General features: G+C 47.2%; 1 protein-coding gene across 5 annotated transcripts; it reads left to right on the top strand.

Annotated features, from left to right (window-relative positions):
- Positions 1 to 91: 91 nt before the first annotated feature.
- On the top strand, positions 92 to 23,195 carry GGT7 (gamma-glutamyltransferase 7). 5 transcript variants are annotated; one of them, XM_028169332.2, is made up of 15 exons: positions 92 to 312; positions 6,861 to 7,096; positions 7,474 to 7,625; positions 8,870 to 8,987; positions 9,986 to 10,053; positions 10,269 to 10,342; positions 10,654 to 10,850; positions 12,776 to 12,863; positions 14,797 to 14,924; positions 15,094 to 15,182; positions 16,830 to 16,979; positions 17,099 to 17,216; positions 17,991 to 18,128; positions 19,293 to 19,385; positions 22,524 to 23,195. In XM_028169332.2, the coding sequence occupies exons 1-15, from the start codon at positions 144 to 146 to the stop codon at positions 22,584 to 22,586; spliced, it is 1,881 nt and encodes a 626-aa protein (XP_028025133.1). In that variant the 5' UTR covers positions 92 to 143; the 3' UTR covers positions 22,587 to 23,195. The 5 variants fall into 5 exon arrangements, with proteins under 5 accessions (XP_028025133.1, XP_057385288.1, XP_007193309.1 ...); XM_007193247.2 differs by having other exon boundaries at positions 93 to 312; positions 19,293 to 19,392; XM_007193246.2 differs by having other exon boundaries at positions 93 to 312; positions 8,870 to 8,999; positions 19,293 to 19,392.
- The last annotated feature ends 4,503 nt before the right edge of the window (positions 23,196 to 27,698 follow it).

Raw genomic sequence — 27,698 nt, 5'->3', positions numbered from 1 at the left:
CGGCGGTCCAGGAGTTCAGGCCCCGCCCTCCTCCCTCCTCCCCACCGTTCTCCCCCCCCGCCCCCCCCCCCGCACCCAGCTCCAGCCCGGCCCCTGCCGCCCCACTTCCGGCAGGCGCTGCGCTGCTGGGGGCGCGGGCGAGGATGGCGGCAGAGAACGAGGCCAGTCAGGAGAGCGCCCTGGGCGCCTACTCGCCGGTGGACTACATGAGCATCACCAGCTTCCCGAGGCTCCCGGAGGACGAGCCGGCGCCCGCGGTCCCTCTGAGGAGCCGCAAGGACGAGGACGCCTTCCTGGGAGACCCAGATACCGGTGAGGCCCGCTGGCCCCGTCCCTGCCCCCTGGGACGTCCCCGGTCCTCCTTCATCTGCGCGAAGCATTACCTCCAGCTCCATCTCCCTAATTCATTCCCTTCCTCCTGGACCTCTCCCTTCTCCTCCCTTGTCTCTGTTAATTATCTGGTAGGGTTGGGGATACATTTCTGCCTTGGAGGCTTAGGATGCGACAAGGGAGAACGATGCTAGGGACTGCAGTAGGAGGGGTTGGGGTTACCCCCTTGGGAAGAACGAACTAATAAGGAAGGAATGTTGGCGGGGAGTTCCTAAGGAACAGCTGTGATCACCTAGAAGAGGATTTTCTCTAGTCACAGAGAACAGGATAGGAGAAACCAAGTCAGAGACTGCAGCAGGATGGATAGAGGCTAGGTCTTGAGAAGAACTTCCCCACAGCCAGGGATTGTGGGAAGGAGAGACCATGAGAAGACGCTGAGAATCTCTTCGTGTCCAGGGAGGGGTAAAGAGAATATGATTCCCATCCATCTGCGAGTGATGGTACTGGGAGACAGGGGGATGGACTGCTTGACCTCTCAAAGTCCTTGGGGACCAGAGCACCTTCACTGCCCTGTGGATACCTCACCCCTCCCAGAGCAGTGGATCAGGCCAGGATGTTAGTAAGGTACCCTGCCCCCTAGGAAGCAGGCTCCAGAATTTTACTGTATTCTCTTCAGCCCTCTGCAATAACTGCAAGGGGTGGGAGTAGGGAGGGAGGAGACAGGGCTTGGGGGACACCTGGGGCTGAGAGCTCTCCGAGCATTTCTTCCCTAATGCTCTTTCTCCTGTCCATGTGGCTCAGCTCTCTGTCCTCCCCTCCATTCTTCATCCTCCATCCTCCATCCCCCATTCCCTCAACGTCACTTCCTGGCATTAGAGCCTCCTTCTACTTCACTCTCTCTTCCTCTCAGTGCCTGCACTTGAGCCCTATCCCTCACCAGCCTGGCAGATCCTGCTTCTCTTGCCCAGCCCTCTCTGGCCTGGCCCTTCTGTGGCTACTCCTAGCCTGACAGCCCCAAATTCTTTCCCCCTCCACAATTCTCCAGTCACCTGGCCCTGACCAGCAGCCCCTGCCAACCTGACTAGATTGTACCCGTCCTAGAGGGGGTTTGAGGGGAGGGTGGGGAGGCTTATGGTCATCACATGTCAAAGCCGCAGATTAAAACTTCTTTTCTGAAGGGAGTAGCCCTGGAATCAGGAGGTAGCAGGGAGAGCAGTGGGAGGATGTGTCCTGGTGGATACCAGCCTGAAACCAGGTCCTTTATTCAGGAGCCAAGAATACTACTTCTGGTCCCAGCACTGCCCTGACTCACTGTGTGACAATGGGCACACCTACCCTGACCTAGGTCTTAGTTTCCTCTTCCAGCTCAACTGGGAATGCCTATCTCTCCCAGAGAGAGAGATTGGAAACCCCTGATATGTTTTATCCTCCTTTCCTATGAATGTCTTAGCATTTATCAAAACCTGTGATTATTTATTTGTGCAACCTTTGATTACTCCATGTCTATAAGCCCTGTGAGGATGGGATCATGACTGTCTTGTTCACCATCCTTTCTGTACCATCGAGCACAGTGCTAAGCTCTCAATAAAAATTGTTGAAGAAATAAATGAATGAAAGAGAAGATCTCAGGATGAAAGAATGGCAAGGGAGGGAGTTCTCAAACCTCAGGGAGTTCCTTGAGGAGTTAATACAGGCTCTGCCCTCAACTGTATAAAAATCCAGCAGAGACCCTGGTCACCTGAGTTTCTAGGAAGCCGCACCTTATGCCAAGTTGTGCACTAAGGTTCCAAGGACTTTGCCATCCTACCTGTGTAGTCATTTCAATACCATGTCTCCCAGCACTACTTCCAAGCCCCAAGGCTCCTCTGGCCCAGCTGAACCAGCCTGCTGGCTAACATGACCCCCTATGTTGTCAACCTGCTGGTGCCACCTGATGGCACTGCCCCATCCTCTTAGGCAGGACTTTGGTTGTGCCCAGCTGGCCTCTAGCCTGCCATTCCACAGAACCAAGTGCCAGGCACCCCACAGCAGGCCCTGTGGAAAACAGAGCTAGATGGTTACCACTCCAAGACTGGCGAAAACTTTCTTTGCTCTTTTCTGAGCTCCAGGCCCATGTGTTCTTCTCTCTCCCAGACATCTGCCTCTAGATGTCCTGAAAGTCCCTCACCTTCAACATGTTCCATGCTGTACTCATCCTCTCTTCCCCATGCACCTGTTCTTCCCCCAGTGTCATTCTCAATTAATGACACTGCCATCCATCCAGTCCCCAAGGTAGAAGCCCAGGAGCCACCCATGATTCTCTCCCTTCTGCTTACTTCTAAATAGTGGCCAGATGCTCTCTGTCTTCCTCCTAATTATCTTCCAAATTCCATCTCACCATCCCTGTCATCACCACTGTAGACTAAGCCACCATCCTTTTTTATCTCTATTACCCATACGCTTCTAGCTATTCTTCCTGCTTCCTGACTCTCCCCCACCCCTTCCCAACCCAATCCATTCAGCACCCTGCATTTCTGATCATGTCACTCCCTGTTTCAAAAATCTTTAGTGATTCTCCCCTCGGGGAGTAAGCAAGCCAGGTATGATCCCAGTCTCCAGCTAAGCTCTCTCTTCTGAGTGCTAGACTTGCCAAGTCAACTCTGTTCAGGGTTCATTTGTCATAAACCCAGCTAAAACTGAGCTACATCTAAAAAGAGAATTTTATTGGGTAGCATAACTGAAAAGTTCAGGATATAGGGCTTCAGGCATAGCTGCATTGAGGTACCTGAAAAAGATTTGGATTTTCTCCATCTTTTGCTTTGCCTTCATTTTTATGGGCTTCATCTTCAGAAAACCTCCCATCTTGTGGGAGCAAGATGCCCCCAGCAGCAACAGGCTTACATCTTACCACCTTAGCAACCTAGACAAGAAAGTCTTTCTCTTTCCCAATATTTTAGCAAAAAACAAAACAAAACAGAGTTTGAATATCATTGGTGCTGGTGCTGGTCACGTGAACCTGAACCAATCACTGTACAGAGGTGCCTGTTCTGATTGGCTAGGCCTAAGTCATATACTCACTCTGATCAGGAATGAGGGAATGAGGAAGGAGAGAGGGGATTTGGTGTTCTCTAAAAGAAAGTTGAGTGGGGAATGGTGACTAAGCAGATAAAAATTAGATGCCTACTAAGCCAACTGCCTTCAGACAACTCCTGCTGTTGTCCCACAAATTCAGAATAGCCAAAATTAAGCTCATCCTTTTTCTCCCAAATGACTTGTTTCTTCTGGTCCCAAACTAGCCTTTTCCCAATGTTCTGCTGTTGTCCTTACACATCAGCAAAATCAATGGTATTGCTTCCCCACCACTTACACAATTGGTACTCAGTAAATATTTTTATTGAATAAATGGATAACAATATTCATTTATATTTATATTATATATTCATAGTAAATTATTGGTAGAATAAGAAGTCTTGAATATATCTAACTCTGATGGGGCCATAGCATCTTCACCTCCTGGCTCCTCATATCTGATTGGAGAAAACAGATTTGAGGACAAGTGCCTGGAAATATCAACTTGAATTAGTTTATCAACTGTAAATTAGTTTTATTTACAGACTCTGGTGCTGGTGCTGAGGGTTAGAATCAAGCATGATCAACTGAGGGAGGCTTCCAGAAGACAAGTCTCTTTTTTTAAATAGAAATTTTAAAACAAATTATATGTTCATGGTGAAAAAAAAGAACAGTGAGAAAAAGTAAAAGTCCTCTTCTCCATTCTTATCTCCTGCATTTTTTCCTATTTATTTAAAAATATATGTATTGATTTTAAAAAACAAAAGAAATATATGTAAGTGGCAAAAATTTCAAACAAAAAATTCTCCCACTCCATCTCATTCCCAGCTTCAGTATCTTCCCCCAAAAGTAACCACCATGAAGAATTTCTAAAAATTATCTATATATGTATGTGGTTTCTTATTTATACGAAAGAGGGGAGTATGGATTATGGAGGGCCTTGAACACCAGGTTAAGGAGCTTGGATTTTTATCATTTTGGCATTGATGAACCATGATAGTATTTTAAACAGGAAAATATAACAGTCAATTCTTAATATTATCCCACAGACTTTTAAAGGGGTTATACTCCCAGGCCATAGTAGCAAGTGTTCAAAAAATTTTGAATGAATGAACTTTTAAAAACACATTGTGAGTATAGTCACATATTAAGGTCAAGGTATCAGGCTATTTCTTTACTATTCACAAACACCCAGGACCTTTAGACCATTTAGAGACCTGGGTTCAAGGCTAATATATCCCAGAGGGGGGAAACTATGGGATGGAAGAGGGTCTTGGCCCTGGCCAGGGTGGAAAAGAAATGGAAATAACTTTGAGTGAGAACCTACAGAGTGCCTGGTATACATCACCTTATGGAATCCTTGTACCCATCCAGCCAGTTAGGGATCAGCTCCATTATTAGGATGAGGAAAGTGAGGCTCATGACTTGAAATGACTTGTCCATAGTCACCCAGCAAGTAAGTAGCTTTCAAATGTCCCCTGTCTCTACTTTTATTATCCTTAGATCCATTCTCCAGATAGCAGCCAGAGGGATCTTTTTAAAACACAAAACAGACGGCTTCATATTCTTGCTTAAAACTCTCCAGTGGCCTCATATGGCTCTCAGGGTAAAATCCAACCTTCTCACTAAGCCCTCAAGGCCCAGCGCATCTGCCCTAGCCTCCACCTACTACTCTTTCCCCTTGTTCACCACACCAGAGCCACCCCAACTTTGGTTATTTGTTTTCTAATGCACCAAACGTATTCCTACATTAAGGTCTTTGCACCTGCTGTTCCTTCTTTCTGGAACACTCTACACACTCACTCCTTGCTCTACATATGGCTGGCTCCTCATCCCTTAGTTCTCAGCTTAAAAGTCACCTCTGTGGGCTTCCCTGGTGGCGCAGTGGTTGAGAGTCTGCCTGCCGGTGCAGGGGACACGGGTTCGGGCCCTGGTCTGGGAGGATCCCACGTGCCGTGGAGCGGCTGGGCCCGTGTGCCGCAGCTGCTGAGCCTGTGCGTCTGGAGCCTGTGCTCCGCAACAAGAGAGGCCGCGATAGTGAGAGGCCCGCGCACCGCGATGAGGAGTGGCCCCCCCGCTCGCCGCAACTAGAGAAAGCCCTCGCACAGAAACGAAGACCCAACACAGCCAAAAATTAATTAATTAATTAATTAATTAAAAAAAAAAAAAAAAAGGCAAACTGGTATGTTTTTAAAAAAAAAAGTCACCTCTGCGAGAGTCCTTGCCTGACTTCCCCAGCTAAGTGCCTCCAACACACACCATTATTCTCTATCATTTCATCCTTTTTTGTTGTTGTTATAATTCTATTCTTTTAATTGAAGTATAGTTGATTTACAATGTTGTGTTAATTACTGCTGTACACCAAAGTGACTCAGTTATACATATATACATTCTTTTTCACATCCTTTTCCATTATGGCTTTTTTAAATTATTTATTTATTTATTTATTTATTTATTTATTTTTGGCTGCGTTGGGTCTTCGTTGCTGCACACAGGCTTTCTCTAGTTGCGGTGAGCGGGACTACTCTTCGTTGTGGTGCACGTGCTTCTCATTGCAGTGGTTTCTCTTGTTGCAGAGCATGGGCTCTAGGCACGTGGGCTTCAGTAGTTGTGGCCCACAGGCTCATTAGTTGTGGCTCGCGGGCTCTAGAGTGCAGGCTCAGTAGTTGTGGCGCACGGGCTTAGCTGCTCCGTGGCATCCCGGCACGGGATCTTCCCGGACAAGGCTCGAACCCGTGTCCCCTGCATTGGCAGGCAGATTCTTAATCACTGCACCACCAGGGGAGTCCCTCCATTATGGCTTATTACAGGATATTGAATATAGTTCCCTGTGCTATACAGTAGGACCTTGTCATCCTTCTCTTTCTTCATAGCACCTGCCACAACTTGTAATGATATACTCCTTTGTTTACTTGTTTATTATCTTCTTCTTCCACTGGTTTTCAAAACCCATGAGGGCAGGAACTGTTTGTTCCTTTCCCCTAGCATCTAGCATGGGACCAGACAAATAGCAGGCCCTCCATATTTGTTGAGTGAATGAATGGATGGATGGATCAAGAAAACAAGGTTGGAAGACAGGGCCCCTCCGCTCAGTTTATGGAGCTGCCTCCTTGCACAGAAGGCTGGGCCCCAGCTGGGGCAGGATCTGGTTTCCAGGGAGGGCCCAACCCCTGCCTCTCCAGGAAGTGTTCTCAGCCCCGGGTCCTGGGTCCCGGGCAATGTGGCCTAGGGATGGGAATCCAGCCGCCCTGCTGACCAGTTGGGGGTCCCTGTCTCTTCCAAGCGGGGACCACCCCCCACGCCCCCCCAACGGCCCTCCCTGGGGTGCATCGGGGAGATGCTGAAAGGGGAGCAGTGCTGTCTAGTGGAGTTTGACTGGGGTGGGGGGGGGGGCGGAGAGAGGGGGCGACGCGGAATAGCCCCGCCTAGAGGGCGGGCAGGGCCGGGTAAGAGGCGCCCAGACCGACCCCCGCCGCCCGCAGACCCGGACTCCTTCCTGAAGTCAGCGCGGCTGCAGCGGCTGCCGTCGTCGTCGTCGGAGATGGGCAGCCAGGACGGGTCGCCGTTGCGGGAGACGCGCAAAGACCCGTTCTCCGCGGCAGCGTCCGAGTGCTCCTGCCGCCAGGACGGGCTCACGGTCATCGTCACGGCCTGCCTCACCTTTGCCACCGGTGTCACTGTGGCGCTCATCATGCAGATCTACTTCGGGGACCCCCAGGTGAGGAGGAAGTGGAGGGGGAGAGGAGAGAACCTGGGGAGGAGGGGTGAAGAAGCGCTTAAGGAGACCTTGGTAACTGAGGACTGGCTGAGTGGTGAAAGGGGGCCAGCAAATGGAAAGGAGAGAGGGCGGTGACATGGGAGAGGAAGGTCTCAAGGGAGGGCCTCCTGGGCATGAGGCGGACAGAGCTCAAAGAAGGGAACTGATCAGGTAGGAGGCACTTGAGGTAAGGAAAGAAGACTCGTAGGGGAGAGTCAAGGGGATAAAAGGGCAGGGCTCCCATCCCCACCCTCTGTTGGAGGTTCTGGGGTTTGTGGAGGTTCCCTTGGGAGGCAGGGGGCCCCTTCTGCCCCCACCTAGTCCCCTCCCCCTTCCAGATCTTTCACCAGGGCGCTGTGGTGACTGATGCCGCCCACTGCACATCGCTGGGCATAGAGGTGCTCAGTAAACAGGGATCTTCCGTGGATGCAGCTGTGGCAGCAGCCCTGTGTTTGGGGATCGTGGCTCCTCACAGTTCTGGCCTGGGCGGGTAAGAAGCTCCCAGCTGCGGAGGTTGGGGTGCCCCAGGCCTCCTTCTGTCTCTTGGTCTGTGGGCCTCATGTGCGCTCCTCCAAGTTTGAGCAGAGGGGCAACTGGGCCCCAGCTCCTTGCATTTTCTCTTTCTACACCCAATCTTGCCCCCTTCTCTTTACATGGAGTCCAAGGAGGTGTTTTCAGAAGATTTTTCTTTAACTGGGAAAAGGATATCATAAACTCTAAAATGAGGTACACAGTTGGGGGTATACTGTCATTAATTAAGGCTGTGATACTTCAACTTATAGGGTTTACAAATCCTTAAAACAAATCCCTGTGAGTCTGATGAAAGCAATGGATCCTCTATCCTCCAAAAATACATCCCAGGGTAAGACCTCTTAAAACAGAGACTATAAACCGGCCACCATGGGCCACACCCGGCACACAGCCTGGTTTAGTTTGCACACTTAAATTTTTAAAAATTTGGTTGCTGATGTTAAAAAGTTGAGAATTTTCATAAAAATCCAGATTTCTAACATTTCTTGAACAATCAGGAGACCTAATAACATTGGGCCTACATTCTCACCTGGCTGCAGTTATCTGGAGCTGAATAGAAGCTGTTTCCCATGATGGAGTTTGTACTGTCCACTTGGCCATAGTTCCTACCACTCCCTTTTGTTTAGCTGTCCTGCTTTCCCTATTATGTTAGCTGGCAGGCCAGTTATCTCAGATGTAACCCCCATCTCAGATGGAAGCAAACCACAGAAAAGGGACAAGCTGACCAGGTCCATATCTTGGCTCCTGAAAGACCAGCCTTCCAGGCCCTACGAAAGAAATTCCACTTTTGGTTGTGTACAGTCGGTCCTTACGTAATTCAGTCCTGGGAGAGGGAGAGGGACATACCACAGAGGCAGGTGCAGGAAGCTGGCAGGGGTCCAACTGTGGTAGGAGGTGGGGGCAGAGGGGGAGCAGAACATCCTGCTCTCCCAGTCTCTGGGTTTTCCCTCATCAGGGGTTAAAGGCTCCAGTAACAGGCTGGAAGAGGTCCATGGACTCTGGGTCCCCCACCCTCTTATTTCACTCCCCACCCTGATAGGGTAGCTGAGTCTCTGAATCTCTGCTGGGGAGGGAGCTCAGACACCTGACTCCTGATGACAGACAGCCTATAGCCCTCAGCGTGGGGGGCTTGAGGAACAGCAGGTTAATTGTTCAGAGGAGTGGCATCTTATCATCACCCTCCCCCTTCTGTGTCTCTCCTAGTGGGGGTGTGATGCTGATACATGACATCCGACGGAATAAGAGCCACCTAATTGATTTCCGGGAGTCTGCACCAGGGGCTCTCAGAGAAGAGGCCCTGCAGAGATCCTGGGAGACCAAGGTGGGGACCCTGGTGAGAAGGGGGGGTGTCTCCCTTCACTGCCCTTCTGCTAACCCAAGCATTACCTTGCTGAATATTTACTGTGGAGGTGAGGGAAAGAGTTAAGCAGGATGCTCTTAGGCTATGAGGGAGATAGGCGGCCCCCAAAATAAAATAATGAACCAGGACTTCCCTGGCGGTCCAGTGGTTAAGACTGCGCTTCCACTGCAGGGGATGTGGGTTCTACCCCCGGTAGGGGAAAGATCCTGCATGCTGCACAGTGCAGCCAAAAATAATAATAATAATAATGAACCAAAAAATCTGAATGTTTGATAACAGGCAGTGCAGCACCACCTTACTTCTCTGGTGACCTTGCCTATCTGGCACATAAGAAGGAAGAAAAAGAGCCACTGAGCCGTCTGAGATGTCACAGAGTAGCTGCACTATCACTCACACATCTCATTCTGAGGCTCTTGTTGGTAACTTTCCTAGCCCATGACATATTGGAAGATTATAGAGGAACTGCTGGAGGCAAACCCACTATCTACTGAGAGCAAAGGAGGAAATAGAACAACTTGGAAAAATAGATATTTAGTGCAGTGGCAAAAGCCAAACACACCCCTGAATTATCACAGCTCAGAGTAATGGTGGTGTGTTAATGAAAAGGTTAAATGAAGGTCACTTGTCCACTGTTTTAAAAGGCAAGAGTAGGTATAATCCAATCTAGACAGGTTTCCATCTAAATTGTTATGTCTTGGCTCTTAAAAGGGTTTGCTTAATTTATAAATCCCTCAGCTATGACAGATAAAGGAGGCCTTTCTGCATTTGCTGATAGGAAGTCAGGGAGGTGGGAGGGATGCCTGCTGGGGACAGCTTGTCCCTCCTCTGGGATACTTGGCCTGTGTCTCTCCCCTGTGCCAGCCCCCCATCCCTGGCTTGGGGCTCTGCGGAATTCAGCCCAGCGCCCCCCCTTCCAGTGACCTGGTCTCCTCTCTCCCTCACCTGCCCGCCTTGCCCAGCCTGGGCTCTTGGTGGGGGTTCCCGGAATGGTGAAGGGGCTACACGAAGCTCACCAGCTCTATGGCAGGTAAAGGTTCTCCCCCTGGGGACCAGGGGCCCCTGCCTGCACTCCTCCTTGGGTGGCCTTCTCCTCCCTTCCTGGATTCTTCCCTTCCCAACTACCCCCTCCTAATACCCCCTTCCCTTGCCAGGACTCTCCTTCCCAGGAACCCCCCTCCCCCCCCAGGACCCTTCTTCCTCCCCCCAGGACCTCCTCCACCCCCTGCTCTCCGGCTCCCCCAGGCTGCCATGGTCCCAAGTCCTCGCCTTCGCAGCAGCTGTGGCCCAAGATGGCTTCAACATGACCCATGATCTAGGTCAGTGGGGCCTGGGGGTGGAGGGAAAGGCATGAGTTTGATGGAGAGGGGAGAGGGAACCTCTGCGATTTAGGTCCTAAGCCAGGAAGTGCCTCTCTCCCAGTTTGCTCCTCAGACCCCCTCCGCACACCACCCTACCTTCACTGGGAGGGATCCGGGATTGGTCCATATACACCACCACTACCCCACCCCCCGTAACAGGCTCCTGGGGGGCCGGAGGTCTTAGGGCCGGCCTCTCAGCCCTCATCCACCCCACCTGTTGCATGTACAGTCCCAACACCCTCATCCCAGCCTCGTGTTCCTGCCCGCAGCCCAAGCCCTGGCCGAACAGCCGCCACCCAATGCGTCTGAGCGCTTCCGTGAGACGTTCCTGCCCTCGGGTCACCCGCCACTACCTGGCTCACTGCTGCGACGGCCTGACCTGGCGGCGGTGCTGGATGTGCTTGGCACCTATGGCCCCGCTGCCTTCTATGCCGGTGGCAACCTCACGCTGGAGATGGTGGCCGAGGTGAGCGCATGGAGCACCCCCGGCCCTGCGGCGGAGGACCCTACTGCAGAGAAGTCCTCTTCCCCCTTACTTCCCTGTCTTTCTTTCTGCATATATTTACTGGGGATTCCATTTACTTGAAATTCTAGAATAGACAAAACTAACCTCAGAATCAGATCAGTAGTTTGGGGGATTGGGGGGGTTGACTGGGATGAGGCACAAAGAACCTCCTAGGGTGATGAGAATATTTTGTCTTGATTGAGAGAGGTACCTTTGAGCTCCCCAGGGCTGGTACCAACCTGTATAGTGGCCTGTCCTGGCCCTCCCAGGCCTGGTGGAGACCCAGGATCAGCCTCAGCTTCCCTGAGCCCACAATCCCACCCCGCTCCCTGGATTTCTAGGGACTGAGGGAGACATCATCTTCACTGGTGACTATCAGGATTGGGGAGGATTGACACAAGGGCTTACCACCCAACCCCAAAGAGTCTTAGTCTGAGGCAGTAATGGGTTATGAGAACTATTGTTGATAGTTCAAAACCACTAACGGAAAATTATGTTCAAGATAAGGATACACAGACCAACTCAGTGATTGTCTCATCTGTGCAATGCAGGTGGTTATATCTATCTCTGCCATACAGTTGTGGGAATTAAACAGGTCCATCATTCATTCTACTTTCATGGAGAGCCTGCTCTGTGCCAGCTTCTGTGCTGGGCATTGGAGTTATAGATGTGGTGATAGATGCCTATCTCAAACGGACATCCCTGGAAAGTCCAGCAGTGTACTGGTTTTAGATCTACTGGGTCCAGGGACTCCATCCACATTGTAAGGACTTGTTCTGTCTCTCTTTCCTTTGGTCTCACAACTCTACTTTCCACTGTTTGAAATCACTCTCTGTCAGATCCTTTCCATACCTGCTCTCCACTAGCCATCCTTCCAGCAAGCCATCCCAGAGAAAGAGCCTTTCTCATTCAAGTAGTTCCAGCAAAGCCTCAAGGTTATGTCTCATCAGCCCGTCATAGGTCTCATGACTATTCCCAAACCAGTCACGGTAGCACGGAAAAGGAATGCTCTGATTAGCCAGACCTGGGTTGCGTGTCCTCTCCTGGTGGTGGAGAAGGGGATGAAGGAAACTCTAACAAAGACCATCAGAGGTTTAAGAGAGAAAAACCCAAAGCTGAGCTTATTAACTTACCAGACAAAGCCAAGAAATTCAATGTGTAGGTCACTGAGGGTAGATTAGAAGTCACAAGCTTCAGGTACTTAAAAGTACTAAAAAAGGAGAGGATTCCTAGTGGTTATGCTAATTTAGGATTAAAAATTAGCATGCTGGATAGAATGAGCCCATCAGTTTGTACAAGATTGGATCATTGCTCAGTAGAGTGCTCAGTTATGTCCCGTTAAGGGTTGTCCTACGAGGGTCATCCAGAGTTCATGGTTTTGGAGTGGCTTTAGTTGGTTGTAGTGAAATGCAGAATTCAGTTTTGATATCTCCTAGGCAAGTGCTGCTGTAAGTGGAAAATCTTCCTTCTACATAGGCAGAGGGCAGTATGTACAAAGACATGGAGTCGTGAGTTCAGGACCTGCAGGTCACTCTGGGTCGCTGTACAGAGCTCATTGGGGAATAGCAGGATGTGAAGTGGGAGAGGTAGGCAGGGGCCAGATCACAAAGGGCCTTGAATGCCAAGCTAAGGAGGTCATTCATAGATTGTATCCAGTACAATGTCTGGCACATAGTGGGTGCTTATTGTTAGTGCTTTTCCCCTTCCTTTTTCCTGGGGTACCCACAGCTGATGGGGTCCCTAAAGGCCACGATGGGAACTGCAGAAGGCACAATATTGATAACCATTTGATCTGTGTATGATCTAAACATATACCTTAGGCTAAACCGCATGCTCACAGTGTGGTGTGTGACTCACAGTGGTGGGGGTCATTCTCTCCCCTCCAGGCTCAGCATGCAGGGGGTGTCATAACTGAGGAGGACTTCAGCAACTACAGTGCCCTCTTGGAGAAGCCTGTGTGTGGCGTGTACAGAGGTGACCTCTCCCCCAGCTCCCAGGGTCCCCACTCAGGAGAAGCCTCCCAGTCCACGGCCACATCCTTTTGGCCTAGTGGCTCCTCCCCATTTCACAAGAGAGAAACCGAAGCAGTGAGCTGCCTAAACAGCCAACCATTGAAGCAAGCCAGAGTCAGCCTACTTCTAAAGTAGTTGTGGAGTCAGTTACCCCAAATATTTAGGATATGGGGAGGGAGGTCTGGTCAAAGGCTAAGGCCTGGAATTTGGGGTTCTGGCCATAGGTTTTCTTTTTTTTTAATAGATTTATTTTATTTATGTATTTATTTATTGGCTGCGTTCGGTCTTCCATTGCTGTGCGCGGGCTTTCTCTAGTTGCAGCGAGCGGGGACTACTCTTCGTTGCGGTGCGAGGGCCTCTCATTGCGGTGGCTTCTCTTGTTGCGGAGCACAGGCTCCAGGCGTGCAGGCTTCAGCAGTTGTGGCTCGCGGGCTCCAGAGTGCAGGCTCAGTAGCTGTGGTGCACGGGCCTAGTTGCTCCGCGGCATGTGGGATCCTCCCGGACCAGGGCTTGAACCCGTGTCCCCTGCATTGGCAGGCGGACTCTCAACCACTGCACCACCAGGGAAGCCCCATAGGTTTTCTTGATTCAGGGTCTGTATTGCCTCAGCCCCCTCCCCAGCCCCACTCTCACTGCCCTATGCTTCCTAAGAAGAGTCCATAAGACCAAAATCCATCTTAGCTTCAGGTTAGAACAAACCCTTCAAGACAGTCAGAGACCTGCCCCCTCACTGTGCCAAAAGGAAACTGAGGCCCAGGGGAGGAATGGAACTTAACCTGCCAAACTCAAAACCAGTGAGGAACCCAGAAAGCCAAGCTTATGACATGGGTAAACTCCATGTTTGCAAACCCAAAGTGGTAGTTTCCTGAGTCCCTCAGAAGGTTCTCAAGCTTTCTCCCCTCGAGGAGCCCCAGATAACCTCAAGCTCCAGGAGAGGCCACCTCTGCATTCAGGTTTCCAGGCCTCAATCTCTTAAGCCTGATTCTTCTACCAGAAGTGGTGTTATACTGAGCAGAGGAAGAGCATAGCTTTGGAGCCAGGAAGACCTGGGTTTGAGTACCAGCTGTGCCATTCACCTTGAACAAGCCACTTCCCACTCAGAGCCTTGTTTCCCTCCTTAAAATGGAGATAATAATAGTGCCTACTGCTCAGGGTGCCCATGAGGAGGTGTTGAGATGATGTTGGAAGTTACCCTGATCGGAATGGGCACTGAATGTGTAGTATTTGATTTCCATTTGCCCTCCGCAGCCCGGGTTCTCTTGGCAATGCCAGTACCTTGAGTACTCTGGGCTCCCCTTACCTCTTGTAACTTTGGACCAGCTGCCTCTTTGTACCTCAGTTTCCTTACCTGTAAAATGGGAAGGATAACAGTACCCGTTATGAGGATTAAATGAGTTAATTAGTTAACGTTACTGTCATGTGTCAAGTATTATTATTGTTCCTTTGATGTCCAAACATCCAATAACAGGGGCCTCAAATAGAAAGAGAAGTTTGCTGTTTCCAGGAAGTTTCAGGGGTGGGACCAGCAGGAGCCCTGAATAATATCCTGGCCTAAGGGAGGAGCTGAAAGGAGACACATGGTGGACCAGGACTCTGGACATCTGGACACCTGTCCCTGCTCTGCCAATGGACTGCAGTGTGACTCTGGGCAAATCACAGTTTTCTTGAGCCTTAGTTTCCTCATATGGACGAGGAAACTAAAGACAAGTGTTCTGGGTTGGAGTCCTGGCCCTGCCCTTGACTTGCCGTGTGAACTTGGGTGGGTCCCTTTGCCTCCCAGTGTAGTTTTCCTACCTGATGAGGGGGTTCAGTGCAGTGGTTTCAGTCTGTGTGATGGAGGGATGTGGAGATGCCTTGACCCCTCCCCTGCCGTCGGTAATTTCCTGTCCTTTCAGGCCACCTGGTTCTCAGTCCCCGACCCCCACACACGGGCCCTGCCCTCATCAGTGCTCTCAACATCCTCGAGGGCTTCAATCTCACCAGCCTGGTATCCCGGGAACAGGCTCTTCACTGGGTGGCAGAGGTAAGGCTGACTCTTCCACTCCACCCTGGGTCTGGGGACACTAAGAGTGGGGGGATGGGGTAGTGCCAGAAGGCCTGACTAAATCACCTCCGAGTTTTCTCACACAGCACCTGGTGTGGGTGCTGGGAGGGGCTTGGCAACCTCTTCAACACCCCTGCTCTGTTTTCAGACCCTGAAGATCGCATTAGCTCTGGCCAGCAGACTGGGAGATCCCGTCTACGATTCTACCATCACTGAGAGCATGGATGACATGCTCAGGTGGGTCCTGAGGGCAGGACCCTGGGTACTGCAGAGGCGGTGGCAGGTGTGGGGAAAGAATCAGGTGAAAAGCAGCTGGTGGAGCAATAAGGCCTGGAGGCCCAAGTCAATTTCAGCTCAACCCCAGCTCACAGTGTGACACTAGTTGCCTCACCTTGCGCCTTAGTTTCCACATCTGTACAACAAGGTGGTCTACTTTATATAGCTCTCACATTTTTTTGACCCCAGCAGGGCACCTATATGGACCCATCTCTTCCCCCTTTTGAGTAGAAAAAGAAAGCCTAATAACAATGAAGAGAGGCCCCAAGCAAATACTAGAGGTGGTGGGGATTTTGATTCAAATGTACTTACATCAGCAGCATGACATAGTAGTAAGATTGTGGGCTCTAGTTGGACTGCCTCAGTTCAAATCCCAGCCTCACCATCCACTAGCTGTGCAGCCTTGGGCAAGTCATTTAAACTCTCTAAGTCTCAGTTTCTACAAGGGCCTGCCATTAACACTGCCAGCCTCATGAGGTCGTGGTGCGGACTAAACAAGATCATACATGCAAAGCACTTAGCAAGTTGTCTGGCACATAATAAATATTCAACAAATATCATTGTTATTCTCAATTGGCAATAGAGGTAAGATTGATTCCTATTTAGCTGCTACTATAACTGACTTAAAGGCTAGCTAAAGGAAAAATCAGAAGCCAAAAATATAGTTCATGTAAATTTATACTGATACTCAAACAACCCTCTATGAATTAAGTTGCAAACGATGAGACTAAATGAACAGCTAATAATTAAAAAGCAGAAACAGCAGCAACCGAAAACGAAAACCAGCTCAAGGCCACAAGGATAAAGCCTAAAAACCAAGCCTCCCCCCCGCCTGCCCCCAAACCACTTGAAACAAAACCCTCTGTGCCTTCTCTGTGTGGCCACTAGCCCTCGTGGTTGAAAACTCAATGGACGTCCTCAGTAATCCTTGGTAACTTGTCATTCTCTAGTCAGTAAGGATAACTAACTAACCATTATCAGGTAAGAAACCCTCAGTTGAACTTTAAAAATAGAAAATTGCATGTTTTCAAGATCAGTGCAAATTTAGCTCTAAAACACGAACACCTATGTTAAATTAATTCAACTGATTTATCCAATAAATAGTTATTGCTGTGCCAAGTCCTCCTGTGCCTTGAAGAAAAAATTCTAGTAGCAAGTAAAGGTCCCTGTATACAAAACCCTCCTCTAACTAAACTCTTAATAAAACTTTAGTTCTGGACTACAAACGCTAGGTTAAATGAATTCAGTTTGTTCATTCGAAACAAATATTTTCTGAGCATCCCCTATGTTCCAGGTACTTTCATAGAAAGGATTAAATGAATATAGTCAAGTAACTAAAAGACTTGATTTAAACATGAAATAAATTAAACATTGCCTCTAGAAGAAAACCTGAATAACACCTAAATAAATTCATTCAGTTCAATAACTATTTCCTGTTTATTCCTTATATGCTAGGAATAAATGAGCCTCTGCTCTCATAGACCTAACAGTTCGGTGGGGGAGGCAGATATTAATCAAATAATTGCACAAAGAGACAGCACAAAGTGTGGTAGGTGGGGTGTAATGAGAGCCTGTTGTGTGTTCATCTCCTACCTCTTGTCTTTTCAGCAAAGTGGAGGCTGCCTACTTCCGGGGCCAGATCAATGACTCCCACACAGCCCCTGTCCCGCTCCTGCCCATCTATGAGCTAAATGGGGCTCCCACGGCTTCCCAGGTGCTGATCATGGGCCCTGATGACTTCATTGTAGCCATGGTCAGGTATGCCAGCTCAGACTCAGAACCTGGCACACGAGATCATCTGGACCAGGAAGGAGGTGGGTGGTGGGTGGGAGTGAGGGCAGGCTCAGGGCTCACCTGGCCCTAACCTCGGCCCCCAGCTCCCTGAACCGGCCCTTTGGCAGCGGCCTCATCACCCCCTCGGGGATCCTGCTCAACAGCCAGATGCTGGACTTCTCTTGGCCTAACAGGACTGCTAACCACCCTGCGCCCAGCCTGGTAGGGCCTTGCTTCCCTCCTCCCCTGGGGACCCTGAGGCTAGGTAGAAGGTGCAGTAGTATGACTGCTCCTCCCTCCCCACTTCCTCTAGGAAATTATATTATAAAGAAAAACAGCCTAAACAAGGTGTCCACTTCATCCCTAGCCCAAGTCAGGGGCTTGGAGCCTGTTGGGTGCAAAGAAACCTCGTCCCATTCTGCTACCGTCTCACTGTGTGACACAGGGAAAGTCTTGCCCCCTCTCTAGTCCTCAGTTTCTTCACCTACTTTACAGTGAGGATATTGGCCCCCTTTTGATGCTTTGGGTACTTTTCAGCATTAGTAGTTTATGACTGTTTGATGCTGAGCACTAAAGGGGCACTTAAGAGGGACCCAAGAAGAAAGGAGATGTGAATTATTGTCTATTGTGAGAGCAGCATTCTTAACTCCCTGCAGGCTGGGACCCCAGCAGGACAAAGACAGATAGAGATGACCAGGGTGGGGATTATTCTGTTCTTTCTCATAGTCATCTTTCTTGGCTTGATCCCTCTCCTGCCACCCATGGTAGCCCCATAGCAGCCCCTTAGCTCAGTGGGTCCATTATCTACCTCAGTTATCCAGGGACCCTGCCCATTTCACAAACAGCAGACTGTGGCCTAGGGATGGGCCAGTCCCCATGAAGACTGCGCCTGTGGAAGATTCAGGAGAGAGAGAGATGTTGGAAGAGTGGTGGAGTAGCCCTTTCCTGTCTTGCCCCACCTCTTATTCCCCTGTGGTCTCGGTCCTCTGACAACAGGAGAACTCGGTGCAGCCAGGGAAGCGGCCACTGTCTTTCCTGCTGCCCACTGTGGTCCGGCCAGCAGAAGGACTCTGTGGGACCTACCTTGCCCTGGGGGCCAATGGAGCTGCCCGGGGCCTCAGCGGCCTGACCCAGGTGAGTTTTCCCCCATGATGGGCCTTTTGTGGCCAGGAGGCAAGCTGTGACCTGGGCTGCAGATGCCCCTCATGTCTCTGACTTGTCCTCATCTCCTACTCACGCAGCAGACATGGGCTGAGGCTGCTTTGTGCCAGGCCCATCCTGAGCACTGGGGACATGAACTACATTGTTCTTAGCAAAAATGGAGCCCTGAATCGCCATGTCTTCTCAGGTTGCAGGGAAATCGCAGGACCAGTAGAATTGAGAGGTGATAGAGCATCTGGGCTGCCTGGGCTCTGTCAATCTCTAGTCCCATCATGCCTCTAGTCAACATCTGAATAACAAGCAGCCTTCTTTAGGGTCTGATTTTGAAAGGAAGGGCCTGCTACCTTCTAAAACACCTCACAACAGTTCCATGAATGTCTTGAGCATCTGATACATGTGTCAGGCCCGTACTTTGGCAGGTGGTGAGTTAACAAACCTGAGCTTTGGAATCAGACACCTCTGGGTCCCAGCCTAAGTGCTGCCAATTTCCAGCTGTGTGGTGTTGGGGAATTCACTTAACCTCTCTGAACCTCAGTCTCCTCAGCTGTAAAATGAAGATAATAACAAATAGCTAACATTTATGGAGATTTTACTAAGTGCCAGGCACAGTGTTACATGTGGTAACCCTTTTAAGCTTCCCAACTTTGGGAGGAATCCTTATTTCTATTTCATAGATGAGTAAACTGAGACCCAGAGAAGTTAAGAAGTTAGGTTCAGTTTAGTAAGAATGGGCAGACAGTTTGGTTACAGAGCCTACCCATACTTCCAGCCACTAAGCTGAAAGTACTCACATTGTGCCCTAGACCACCGCCAGCTATTAGCCCTCTCCTGGCCAAGAAGAAGGGAGGAGAGCCTTGGGTTGTATTAAAGCAGACTGGTGCTAGTGATGCCTCTTCCCTAGCTCTCTCCAAACTCTGGAATGAATTGCTTTTCTTCTCTGGCCCTTGGTTTCCCCTCTGTGAAATGGAGACAGTCATCACAGGCCTGCCTGTTTTCTGGGGCTGTTGAGAAACTCAGATGACATCCCTGGTGTAAGTGTTCTAAAGACTAAGGAGTCTGGACCAGGGGCGAAGGCTGTGGATTCCTGAACCCACACCTCTGGGACAGCCCTGACTTCTTCCCCTTGGCTGCCTACAGGTCCTGCTGAATGTCCTGACCTTGAACCGGAACCTGAGTGACAGCCTGGCCCGTGGCCGCCTGCACCCCGACCTGCAGACCAACCTCCTGCAGGTGGACAGTGAGTGAAGAGCAAAGGTCCCCATGGGGTGGGCACAGGGCAGGGTGGAGAAAGGGGCTCCTTCCAAGGGTGCCCCTGCCTCTACCAGCACCAACTCCGTGCCAGTGAAAGTTTGGTTTCTTTTAACCAATTCCTACTGGAACAGTGGAAGATCTGCGGATTGGAACCTGTCCTGCCATTTCCTGGCTGTGGCCTTGGGAAATTCACATCTCCACTCTGAGCCTCGGTTTTCTCATTTGTAAAATAAGATATAGTTGTTCATTTTGCAAACCATTCATTCAACAGTTTGTATTGAATACCTACTGTGTGCCAGGCATTATCCTAGGTGCTAGGGATACTGCATTTACAGGCAGACAGGAAAAGAAATAATCAAAGAAATATGAAAAAGCAAAACAAATGCTCTGCAGAGCATTAAAGCAGGATGATGTATATGACTAACTCGATGACTGGGGAAGCGTGCTCTTTGGTTACATTTAAGCTGAGATCTGAAGAGTGAGAAAGAGCCCACCAAGCAGAGAACTGTGGCAGGCTTTGTAGGACAAGGGAACAAATGCAAAGAACTCACTGCAGGAATGGGCTTGGTGGTTTAGGAGTAGAAAGGAAACCAGGGTGAGTGAGGGTAAGATAAGATCAGAAAGCAGGCAGGGGCCAGATCATAGACCTTGCAGATTATGGTAAGGAGATAAGACTTTCCTCTAAAAAGGACGGGTGCTTAATTTTGGACACAGCTTAATTTCGTAACTGGGAAAGTATGTGCACCTTTGAGGAGTTTTTATTAGAACAATGTATTATGCTAGTCCAAAGGGGATACAAAATTGCATGAGACATGGTCCTTGCTTGTTCAGTCTCCCCATTTTACAGATAAAGAAACTGATGCTCACAGAGGTTATAAACTAGTCAAAGACAAACCAATAAATGGCAGAATTGATATCAGATACATACCTGGTTGATACCAAAGACTCAGTTCTTTACCGCATGGCTCTTGATACCTCCTGGACTGAAGCATGGTAGAAGCCACAGACCTAATTCCTCAGTAGTCACACCCTGTGGTTGCTTAGTGACACTTGGATCCCAGCTAATGGATGATGAGGCCAAGTCCTTGAAAATGAACATTGCTCAACTAACATCTTCAGGTCTCTATAGAATGTAAGGCTCTGTGCTCAGTTACTGTGGGGGTGAGGGTGCTCATCCCAGCCCTCCCTTGAGGGGCACACAGTATAAGACATGACAAGCAGAGGCTTGGTGAAGGGAAAGTTCACCCACCTGAGGGCTCCGGGAGGCTTAATGGAAGAGGTGACAACTGGCTGGACCTTGATGTATGAGCAGGAATTTGGCATGTGGAGGTAAAGAACACTCTGGATGGGGTCAGGTTGTTGGGGGGAGCAGCTTGGGCAAAGCCAGAAAAAATGGCTCAGAGAACAGCCAGGGGGCCAGCTGGACTAGAGACATTGTTTCCCAAACTTCAGAATTTATCCAGTACCTTCATGACTTTTGACAGATTTGCACACCATCTAAAGCATTATTTACATAATGTGTGTCTACAAATGGATTTCCTTTTTAACCTGAATGTATTTTAAATGTAAACCTTATATCATAATCACAAATGGAAAAATGGCATCATTTGCCACAAATAGATGATAAACAGCTACAAAAAAAATCAAATGTTTCTAGGTTTTAGTTAGACATTTTTGCCCACAGAATGTTCTGAGGTCTGCTCTCTCTTTTAAAGAAGGAGATTAGAAATGTTGGAGACCAGAATGGAATGTAGTCCTTTCTATTATCAAAAGGATTGAAAGTGAACCACAAAGGGAATATATTTCCAACTTGGTGATGTAATGCTATTTAATGTGTGTCTTTATCTCAAGAACTACCCCAAATCATCCCATTTGGGGAAGTAAGAAGATCAGAGTTTTGTTGAGGAGCAATGGGAGGTGAGGTTACAGGGCTTACCGTGGAGGTTCATGTTAAGAAGTATGGACTTTATCTAGTTGAGCAGGGGAGGGATATGACACGATTTGTTTTATGTAGGGGAGGTGGATTGAAGGGAGGAGAACTTAAGTCAGAGAAACACAAGAAGAAGCTGGGATAATGGTCCAGGCAAGAGATGATGAAGACCCGAACTTATGCGAGAGAGTGGAGATTTGTTCATTTATCTAGAAAATACTTGTTTAACATTTACTGTGTCCTCACCCTGTTCTAGGCACTGGGACTCAATAGTGAACAAGACAGCATTCTTGCCTTCAAAAAACTTACATTCTAGTGGAGAGAGACACAGTAAATAAATAAACAAGATGCAGGTAGCAGTAAGTACTTTGAAAGAAAATAAAGCAAGGTAAAAATGAGAGGGGCTGCTATTTTAGATAGTGGCAAGGAAGTTCTTGAAGACTGGAATGAAGTAAGGGAGCCAGTTTTGTGATTATCTAGTAGGAGAGCATTCTAGGCAGAGAGAACAGCAAGTGCAAAGGCCCTGAGGTAGGAGCATGTTTGGCCTACTTGAGGGACAGCAAGGAGGCTAGAGCAGAGTTAAGCAAGGGAGAGAGTAGAAGGAAATGAGGAGAGGAGTTTAGAGAGTTACAAGTTTCCAGATGATGTTGGGCATTAGAGGCCTTGGTAAGGACTTTGGATTTTATTCGAAGAGTCATCAAGGTGTTGGAAGGTTTTGAGCAGGGCAAGTGACATGGGCTGACTAATGGCTGCTGTGTGAATAGGCTGTAAGGAAGCAGGACTGGAAGCAGAAAGACCCGTTAGCGGGCTATGTAGTAATCCTGGCAAGTAATGATGGCAGCTTGGCCTAGGCAGGTGGAATGAAGACCCCTAAAGCCAAGCCCTTTTTCCAATGTTAAGAATGACTGTACATTATCAATCACTTACTATATGCAAGGCTCTGAGCTTTGTGCATTGTGTGCATTGTCTTCTTTAATCCCTGCAACAACTTTATGTGGTAGGTTCTCAGATAATACCCATTTTATTATACATGAGGAGACTGAGGCTCAGAGAAGTAAAGCAATTTGCCCAAGGTCATACAGCTCCTTAGTAGGGCATCCAGGAACAAGACTCAGGTCTAACCGTCAGACTCCTGAGCCAGTGCTCTAAACTCTCTGAATGTGTATATGTTGGGGAATGGTTTTCAGGTGAGTTCACAGAGGAAGAGATTGAGTTCCTGGAAGCCAGGGGTCACCACGTGGAGAAGGTAGATGTCTTGTCCTGGGTCCATGGCAGCCGGAGAACCAATAACTTCATCATCGGTGTGAAGGACCCTCGGAGCCCAGATGCAGCCGGAGCTACCATCCTGTAGAGCAACAGGGTGGGGCGGGGGTCTCTGCTCCCCGCCTTTGCATGTTCCTAGAGTCCCTCCTTCTCCCAGGTTTGGTCTCAGAGGGACCCCAGGGATGCCCCAGATCAGGGGCCAGAGGGGATGCTTAGCAAACCCTATCTCAGAGTAACTGGAAAATTCTCCATCTGGAGGCCTGTGGTGGTGGCAGTGGTGGTGAGTGTCAGTGTCCACGACCAGGCAGGCAGGACCTTGAGGAGTCAGACTATCTGTCTGTCTGTCTCCTTTCCCTTAGCCATGCAGGCCCTGAGCTTAGGGCTGTGCTTGCAAACCCTTCTCAAAGGTCCTCGGCACCCCAGCATCTCCAGTTGGGCCTGACCTGGCCTTGTTTTCCAGCTCCCTTCTCCTGTCCCCAGCCTCATTTCTTAAATGACTAGGATTTTTTTAAATGGACCATCCTAGGGAGGGGGTGCTCCTCTCCTCCTCCCATCAGGTTGATTTGGGGGCCTTTCATCTGGGGTGGGCCCAAGGTGTGGGGTAGGGGTGGGGGTGGGGACCAGCTCAGGGGCTTCCATTTGCAAAGGGGAATTAAAGAAAGAATATTGCTTAACCATGGCTCTGACTTCATTTATGTTTGGCTGTGTTGGGAGTGGGAGTGAGAGAGGAGACCTTGGCTCACCTTGTCCCAGTAGCCCTGACTCCAGGGCACGCTGGAGTCAACTTTGTGGGGGTCGTACCAATATCTGCTGTCCATCAAGACTTGCACTAATAAAAATAATTAATAACAATAATTATAATTATAGATAGAATCTATTGAACACTTAATGTGTACCAGGCTCTATGCTAAATGCTTTATGTAGATAATATTAATTACATTATAAATCTTCATTACAGACTTCATGAGGTTGGTACTAATATTATTCCCATTTTACAGATGGGACACTGGCAAAAAAGGTTAAGGGGCTTGTCTAATGTTCCTCATGTATTAAATGGAAGAACTGGGATTCAATCTCAGGATGTTGAACTCCTAATCTATGCTCTTAACCATTTGCACATCTACTAGGTAAAATATTTGTTATAAAGTATACTTTATACAGTATATAGCAGACAATAAGTACCTTTTACAAATTATATCATTCATGCATGAATGTATCTATCCATTATATTACAGGTACTTTGTTAGGCACTGGAGATTCAGGATTGAAAAAGACAGACAATTTTTTTTATGGATTCGCAGTCTATAGGGAGTCAAACATTAAATAAATAAGGGCACAGATAATTAGGGTAATTGCCATCATGATAAGCTCTATGAGGAATGCTATGAGAATGTATAACAGGAAAGGTAATCTAGTTCAGTTGTGGGGTGGGATCAGCAAAGGCTTCCCCAAGGTAATGAAGAGATGAGTAAGACTGACAGAAAAGGATTAGATGTGGGGTGTGGGAGTGTCATTTTAGGCAAAGGAACAGTGTGTGCAAAGGTCCCATGGTGAAAAGGAGAAAGAATGCCAGTGTATTCTTCCTAGAGCAGGGGTCAGTCAACAAACTTTTTCTGCAAAGGGCCAGATATGAATATTTCAGTCTTTCAAGCCATATGGTCCTTGTAGTAACTACTCAACTTCGCTGTTGTAGTGCAAAAGCAGGCATAGACATGTAAACAGATGGCTGTGGCTGTATTCCCATAAAACTTTATTTTACAAAAACAGGGTCCAATTTGGCCTAAGGGCACTAGTTTGCCAACCCCTATTCTAGAGCATTCTAAGAGAATGATGGTATGTGATGAAACTGATGAGGTAGGTACAACATTCTTATGAGGCTGATATTAATTTCTCCATTTTATGGATGTGGAAATTGTGGTTCAGAGACATGAAGTAACTTGTCCAAGGTCACCCAGCTGATAGTTGGTAGATCCATGATATAAAAGCAGTCTGTTTGACTCCAAAGATCATGTCCCTCTCTCCTTTGAAAAAAAACTTTATTACTTTATCTGATTACAGATGTAACTATCATTCAAATATCAGACATTTCATAAGTATATAATAGAGATTATCCATGCCTTCAAAATCTCAACTTTTCAAAAAAATCTCACGGGCAATAATTTAGTATGTATTCCTCCAACTGCTTTTTTCTGTAGATATAACATATATTGTTCTATTTAAAAGTAAAAATGGGATTATATTAGTCACAGTGTCTACAACATCCTTTTTTTTTTTTTTTTTTACTTACCAGTATAACATGGACATTTTTCCATGTCAATATCAAGATACATGGATTTACCTAATTATTTATAATGATGCATCATAGTTCATTAAACAGTTTAACCAGTTTCCTATTGATGGATATTTGGGTGGTTTCCAATGTAACTTTGAATATCCTTGCCTGATATCTTTAGGTGCTTGAGTAACACCTGTGGTCATACCAACTCTCCTATGCTGTCTTTCAAGTGATGTTATAGGACCTTCCACACAGCAGGCTTTTGGGGGTTACATGGGTATCTCGGGGTCATTTTACTTCTTAAATATATAAATAATGACAGGACAGCTTTGAATAAAAGATTTGTTCAGTAGAACAATTCTTATATATCAAAGCAAAATTCTGATATCTTGGAAAATCTGTTTTCTCACTCAGTATATGAAATATCATATTTTATTCCACGAATATTTTCTTAAGTGTCTACTCTGTGCCGTGCACTGCCTGATGCACTGGGAACACTGATGAACAAGACAGACAAGGTCCTTGTTCACCTGGACATTATATTCTTAATTACTTTTACTTTATTCAGGTTGTACTATCTTGATCTACCATAGAAAACATAAATTTACCTCATATTGAGAAGCTAACTTTAGCTGACTATGAAATAAGGAGATAATAAGCTTAGAAATTTAAAGAGTTTTTATGATATTCTTCTCTCACACCTCAAATAACTCCGGGATATACCTGTTTGCTTCTTTTTTTTTTTTTATTAAATTATACTCATCCTCATCAGTTCACTCAGTCCCATGTAATTAATTTTTTTTTATCTTGATTTTTGTTAGCACTTTTATGAGTTCATCAGTTTTTCATTAGAGTTCTGAAAATGCTTATTCATTCAGTTCAGCAGTACGGTCAGTTACCAGAAACCTGTACTTGTCAGAGTCTTTTCCCTGAATTTCTTAAAGATGAAACCCTTTTATAGGAACATATTTGCAAAAGCATCAGAGTACACCCAGAACTGTCTGTAAATGACAAAAGACTTAAAAGTGACCACAGTTAAAAATTTGATGAAAGTTCATAATAATGCAGTTGACAAGAAAATTAGTTATTTCTGAGATATACATTTTAAGGTAATAACTAGGATTATGACTTATAACATTATACCAGAACATAAAAGATTTTTAGAAATTTCATATAATGTCTGAAACATTTATATTAACATCTTTCCATACAAATAACCCAATGAAAGTTTAGAATTAGTTGTTTTGTTTGTTTGTTTGTTTATACTGCAGGTTCTTATTAGGCATCAATTTTATACACATCAGTGTATACATGTCAATCCCAATCGCCCAATTCAGCACAACACCCTCCCCACCCCACCGCAGTTTTCCCCCCTTGGTGTCCATATGTCCATTCTCTACATCTGTGTCTCAACTTCTGCCCTGCAAACTGGCTCATCTGTACCATTTTTCTAGGTTCCACATACATGCGTTAATATACGATATTTGTTTTTCTCTTTCTGACTTACTTCACTCTGTATGACAGTCTCTAGATCCATCCACGTCTCAACAAATGACTCAATTTCGTTCCTTTTTATGGCTGAGTAATATTCCATTGTATATATGTACCACATATTCTTTATCCATTCGCCTGTTGATGGGCATTTAGGTTGCTTCCATGACCTGGCTATTGTAAATAGTGCTGCAATGAACATTCAGGTGCATGTGTCTTTTTGAATTATGGTTTTCTCTGGGTATATGCCCAGTAGTGGGATTGCTGGGTCATATGGTAATTCTATTTTTAGTTTTTTAAGGAACCTCCATATTGTTCTCCATAGTGGCTGTATCAATTTACATTCCCACCAACAGTGCAAGAGGGTTCCCTTTTCTCCACACCCTCTCCAGCATTTGTTGTTCGTAGATTTTCTGATGATGCCCATTCTAACAGGAGTGAGGTGATACCTCATTGTAGTCTTGATTTGCATTTCTCTAATAATTAGTGATGTTGAGCATCTTTTCATGTGCTTCGTGGCCGTCTGCATGTCTTCTTTGGAGAAATGTCTATTTAGGTCTTCTGCCCATTTTTGGATTGGGGTGTTTGTTTCTTTAATATTGAGCTGAATGAGCTGTTTATATATTTTGGAGATTAATCCTTTGTCCATTGATTCGTTTGCAAATATTTTCTCCCATTCTGAGGGTTGTCTTTTCGTCTTGTTTATGGTTTCCTTTGCTGTGCAAAAGCTTTGAAGTTTCATTAGGTCCCATTCGTTTATTTTTGTTTTTATTTCCATTACTCTAGGAGGTGGATCAAAAAAGATCTTGCTGTGATTTATGTCAAAGAGTGTTCTTCCTATGTTTTCCTCTAAGAGTTTTATAGTGTCCAGTCTTACATTTAGGTCTCTAATCCATTTTGAGTTTATTTTTGTGTATGGTGTTAGGGAGTATTCTAATTTCATTCTTTTACATGTAGCTGTCCAGTTTTCCCAGCACCACTTATTGAAGAGACTGTCTTTTCTCCATTGTATATCTTTGCCTCCTTTGTCATAGATTAGTTGACCATAGGTGCGTGGGTTAATCTCTGGGCTTTCTATCTTGTTCCATTGATCTATGTTTCTGTTTTTGTGCCAGTACCATATTGTCTTGATTACTGTAGCTTTGTAGTATAGTCTGAAGTCAGGGAGTCTGATTCCTCCAGCTCCGTTTTTTTCCCTCAAGACTGCTTTGGCTATTCGGGGTCTTTTGTGTCTCCATACAAATTTTAAGATGATTTGTTCTAGTTCCGTAAAAAATGCCATTGGTAATTTGATAGGGATTGCATTGAATCTGTAGATTGCTTTGGGTAGTAT

Source organism: Balaenoptera acutorostrata, chromosome 15 (assembly GCF_949987535.1).
Source record: "Balaenoptera acutorostrata chromosome 15, mBalAcu1.1, whole genome shotgun sequence".
Taxonomy (NCBI): domain Eukaryota; kingdom Metazoa; phylum Chordata; class Mammalia; order Artiodactyla; family Balaenopteridae; genus Balaenoptera; species Balaenoptera acutorostrata.
Note: the sequence above shows the minus strand (reverse complement) of the source record. Positions and strands in the feature narration are given on the sequence as shown.

What these genes read in the sequence shown, in the direction of transcription:
- GGT7 (XM_007193246.2), top strand. Translation starts at nt 144, where the DNA reads ATGGCGGCAGAGAACGAGGCCAGTCAGGAGAGCGCCCTGGGCGCCTAC. An exon ending in CACAGTTCTGGCCTGGGCGG is followed by an intron (nt 7,626 to 8,869) that starts GTAAGAAGCTCC and finishes TGTCTCTCCTAG; the next exon opens with TGGGGGTGTGATGCTGATAC. An exon ending in CAACATGACCCATGATCTAG is followed by an intron (nt 10,343 to 10,653) that starts GTCAGTGGGGCC and finishes TCCTGCCCGCAG; the next exon opens with CCCAAGCCCTGGCCGAACAG.